General features: G+C 35.4%; 1 protein-coding gene across 1 annotated transcript; it reads right to left on the reverse strand.

The window, feature by feature from the left end:
* Positions 1-2779: 2779 nt before the first annotated feature.
* Positions 2780-4082, reverse strand: LOC125678993 (uncharacterized). Its single transcript, XM_048917881.2, has 2 exons — positions 3771-4082; positions 2780-2993 (listed from the first exon to the last, which is right to left on the reverse strand). Exons 1-2 carry the CDS (start codon positions 3944-3946, stop codon positions 2780-2782), a joined length of 390 nt encoding a protein of 129 aa, XP_048773838.2. The 5' UTR covers positions 3947-4082.
* Between the last annotated feature and the right edge of the window lie 1140 nt (positions 4083-5222).

The following is a 5222-nucleotide window of genomic DNA, read 5'->3' on the forward strand; positions in this document are numbered from 1 at the left end:
TGACCTATTGCAATTGGTTGTCGACTGTCAACAATTGAACATTTTTAACTTCTTAATAACTACCAGTCCAATTCCTTTCAAATTTGATTTGAAGCATCTTTGGGACAAGGGAGACATAAATTGTAAATTTCAGGTCTCCAGCACCCCTGGGGTCTTAGGGACAGGGCAAAAATTGACCAATTTTCCAAAATCTTCTTCTCAAGAACCACACATGTGTAAGAAATACTAAATGCATGTTGATGGAGAGCAGGAAGGCCTGTACCAAAATTGTAAATTTTATGATCCCCGGGGTAGGGGTTCTGACCCCAGTGCAGGGCCAAACTTGGTATATAGTGTTTATGTGTAAAACACTTAGATAACATTTTCTTTAGTGCTGTTGATATTATATTGAAACTAAATAAATATTTAGAAATAGCAGGTAGTCCTCTACAAAAATTGTAAATTTGATGACCCTAGGGTAGGGGTTTTGGTATCAGGGTGGGGCCAAAATGGTCAGTTATTAAATGTGTGAACAATCGACAGTTTTAACTTCTTGATAACTACCAGTCCAATTCTTTTCATATTTGGCATGAAGCATCTATGGAACAAGTGGGACAGAAATTGTAAATTTCAGGATTCCTGCACCCCTGGGGCCTTAGGGGCGGGGCAAAAAGTATCCAAAATTGACAAATTTTCAAAACCCATCTTTCCAAGAACCGTACACGTGTGAGAAAAACTAAACACATGTTGATGGAGAGCAGGAAGGTCTCTACCTAAATTGTAAATTTGATGATCCCCAGAGTAAGCGTTCTGACTCCATGGTGAAGCCAAACTTATTACATAATATTTATGTGTAAGATTGCTGATACTGTATAAAATCTAAATGCATACTTGGGAATAGCAGAAATAGATGTACAAAAATGGTGAATTTCAATAATAAAAAAAACCAACCAGTGCTAGGACTTTAGGATGAGTCCAAATTAGTCATATCATGATGTTTTAATGTTAATACACCTATTATTTAAAACCTTTCATCAGTGTATGCACTTTTGAGGGCAGTGAAGTTTTAAGAACACATCTTGTTTTATACTGTTGCTGAACATTAGAATTTAGCTTAGATATTCAGAACAGGAATTTTTTTCTAGATTTCATAGCCCATGGAGTCCCGTGGGGATCCGGGTTAGAATAGCTCCTCAGTACCCCTTGCTTGTCGTAGAAGGTGCCTAAATGGGGCGGTCCTTCGGATGAGACCGCAAAAACCGAGGTCCCGTGACACAGCAGGTGTGGCACGATAAATATCCCTCCCTGCTCAAAGGCCATAAGCTCCGAGCATTTGCCTAAATTTTGCAGCCCTTCACCGACAGTGGTGACGTCTCCATATGAGTGAAATATTCTCAAGAGGGACGTTAAACAATATTTAATCAATCAATCATAGCCCATGGAAGTAGTGATACTTTTTCACTAGTATTCAGGTGACCGATAATGTGTATAACTATTTGAGGGTTTCCTTCTAGCTATCTCTTTAATTTCTGTCATAATTGTAAAAGGGTTTGGACTAACAAGTTACTGTTAATCATTTCATACTTAAACGTTTGAATCGAAAATCGTGCTCCTCATTTTCACTCATAAATAAGGCATATAGTATACATAAAGTTCATAAATTGCTAAATAACATCCTAATACGATTAGTCTCCCTTGGTTATAAGGTCTTTTCCCCCATGCCGGATAATTGCTACCAAGGTATTTCTTCAGTTTGTCATGATTTATTATTCGCCCTTGTCCTGTGTCATTTAGTTTTATTCTATACACCAAGTTACTCAATCTCTCCAGCACAATATAGAGTCCTAGATAGATCGGTTGAAGTTTAAAGGGACAAAGACACGATTTGAGCTGAAAATTTTCAAATTTTATTTTTTGATTTTTAATATTTAGAATGCTTAACAAAGGTATTGCTAATGATCAGCAAAAATTTGAATGTCAGTAGTCAATGTACATGGGAGAGTCCTTGTTTTGTAAACAAGGCTCGTGCCATGTTTGTGTATACATAGGTTAAATAAACTACATGTAATAAAAGTTTCGTGTAAAGCAGATTTTCTCATTTTATAAGTGAATTCTCAACACAATTAAATAGTTTCCAGTGTTTGGCACATCTCAGTTTGTTTTAAACGCGCTATTTTCTATTAAACAGTCTAAATATAAATAAAAACATGACACGAGCCTTGTTAACATAACAAACAATTGCGAGTGCGGTATTTCACTTAGGCCTATAATTCAACTGATATTCAAATTTTGGTTGACCATTAGCAATAATTTAGTTAAAGGACACATCTCGCGTTTTCAAACATTTTAATTTTTTGTGCAAAATGAATTCTTTTCATGCCAAAAAAAAAACCCGTTAACGTGTAAAAAAGGAAATATTTTGCGTAGTTTTCTAGTTTTAGAGCGATGAAATTCAAATTTCTCAATATGCATATTTTTTCTCGCGATTTATGCGCCATTATGTGTGACGTCATATGCGACCTTTGGCGAGAAGGTGTGATAACAGATGTAAGATTGTGTAAGCCATTTGATCAGCTTTGAGTGCTAAACAAATCAATTATCACGTTATCGGATTGTTTATAACGGTTCATTATGGTGTTTTGTGCCGCCTACGGATGTACTAGCCGTCATAAGAAGGGATGTGGACTGAGTTTTTTCAGTTTTCCTAAGGAAGGTTTGAGGAAAAAGACTTGGGTGAATTTTTGTCGGCGCGAGGACTTTGTTCCATCCAAAATCAGTCGCCTGTGTTCTTTGCACTTTTCTAAAGAGCAGTTGGACAGAGATCCAGATAAACTGAAGGAAAATAAAGACTGACTTCCAGTACTCGTGCATTCAAACAATTGTCTATGAAAGTTCTGTGTTGTGTGATGCATTCAAGGTCACTCGACTCTCGAAGCTCATCTATGACTGGAATCTCAGCACAGCATATGCATTCTGTTCTGGTCTCCATCACTTCACAAATCCCACACTCGCACCTTGGAAATACAAAACAGAAACTTGTAAATATTTACATGTACAATTTTTTTTTAAAAGCTTGCATTTGCATTGGTGATATAATAATATAATTCCCACTTTAAATTGAATGTTTTCACATTTTGACCAAAGTTCTTGTGGAAAAAGAAAACACTTTTATAGCATGAAGAATAATTAAATCACATTTTAAGACAAGAAATGAAATAATTAGACAAGAAATGAAATATTTCATAAGAATACATAGTAACGCTTTTCTGGGGTGGGAACAAGACCCCTTCTTGGAAATTGTCTGAAGTTCTAAATAAAAATTATACTCGTCTTCAAAAACCAAATGCCAAGGGGGGGGGGGGGGTGTTGTGTTAATATGATTTAATGAAAAATATCGTCAACTACGATTTATTGGGGGGGGGGGGGGCTATAACTTAACAAGGAGGGAATACCCAATATATCTTTCCATGCGTAGATACATAACGGAAAATGTTTTTGAAAAGTGTATTATACGTACGTGGCTGCGTTTATAATAAAGTGCATAACATGATTTCAACTTTGAATGTATTATCTTGTCCTCCGAAATTCGTCCATAGTAGTCAATGGTATGCGTTTATAATAAAGTGCATAACATGATTTCAACTTTGAATGTATTATCTTGTCCTCCGAAATTCGTCCATAGTAGTCAATGGTATCGTGAAATTATTATTTCCCCCAATCTTTAAATAAATATTTATTGCACATTTTATAAAAACAACGTCCATCACAGAGGTTTAAATGAATATCCTTACCAAATAGTGTTCCGACGGCGATCAATTTTCTCATCATTGCAGATTTCATCTTCGCTTTCCTCGCTACTTTCTTGGGTATTTACATTCCTATTTGAACGCACCGGTGGTTCAAACATATAAGGTTGAATGTGAAGATTCGCGGGAATTTCCTCAAAATCGGAACAGATGTCGTCCATGGTGAATAATGGTGATTAAAAGCTGAGTTCTTTAAGATTTCCACACTATTTTTACTATAAGCTGATCGAGGAAGGTCGCATATGACGTCACGGTACCACGTGACTCCCTACCTAATTAGCGAGATGTTTTTACAATCGGGTCTTGGATTTGAAGCCATAATTGGGCTAATTATCACTTTATGTCCACAAACTAACCATTAGAATTCATTACTGTGTATATAAGGAAGGTAAATTACGCATAATTTTGAAAACGCGAGATGTGTCCTTGTAAACATTCAGGTTTTGTCCGACTTTTCTGGTTTCACTTAGCATTCATACAGCATCGCCTGGTTAAAAAAATATTCTTTTTGCAGTTTATATGATAATGGTGTTTTAGTCTCTGGTGTGCAGATTGTAAATGTTCCTTAAACAGTGCGACATTTAACTCTGGACACGACAAAAGTCCGGAGTTTCGCCAACCCTTTTATTAAGGATACAAATAAACCCTTTACAAAAAAAGATGGGATTTTATGTCCACAAGACATGCACCAACATTTACACTTGTAACTATTGTAGTTTTTAAGATATTTCACCTGAAATCAAAAAATCCCATGGGATTTTGGAGGGATTTTTAATCCCACTTGGGGGATTTTCACTCCCACAAAAAATCCTATAGGAGAAAAAATATAATTTCTCCCATAGGATTTTAACTCCCATATTTAAATTTAAAATGGGATACAATGTCCCATAGGAGGAAATGTCCCATAATGAACATGAAATGGCAGTGAATATCCTATTTGAGCATGAATGGGAATAAATATCCCAAATAAAACACAGGATGGGGACTTTCATCCCATGAATATATTAATAAAGCAGAAAATTGAATCTTAAAGAGTGTTGTTTGTCATGATTCTTAAGAATGTACTTGCAAGCTAAGGAATGACATTAACTTTATATCTAGTAATTACACTCCTAAATTATGTAGACCTATACATGTGTTAATGGATAAATGTCTAAACAACATGAGAAATTAAATTATATTAGAGCTCTGCATTACTAAACTCTTTCCCATGCAATTTTAATTGTATACATATAACCCTATCACAAAAATATTAGAATAAAATTGAACGGTATTAAATTATGCAGTTAGAACACTAACTTATTTACACGCAGCTGTTCACATTCACTATTTACAACCCTTTACAGGTCGTCAGGTGTGAATATTCACAGGAACCGGTATTTTTGTCTGTAATAATAATAGTAGGCCCTATGGTACCATCCCCAATAAAAAAAATAA

The sequence above is a fragment of the Ostrea edulis genome, chromosome 1, assembly GCF_947568905.1.
Source record: "Ostrea edulis chromosome 1, xbOstEdul1.1, whole genome shotgun sequence".
In the NCBI taxonomy this organism is placed as follows: domain Eukaryota; kingdom Metazoa; phylum Mollusca; class Bivalvia; order Ostreida; family Ostreidae; genus Ostrea; species Ostrea edulis.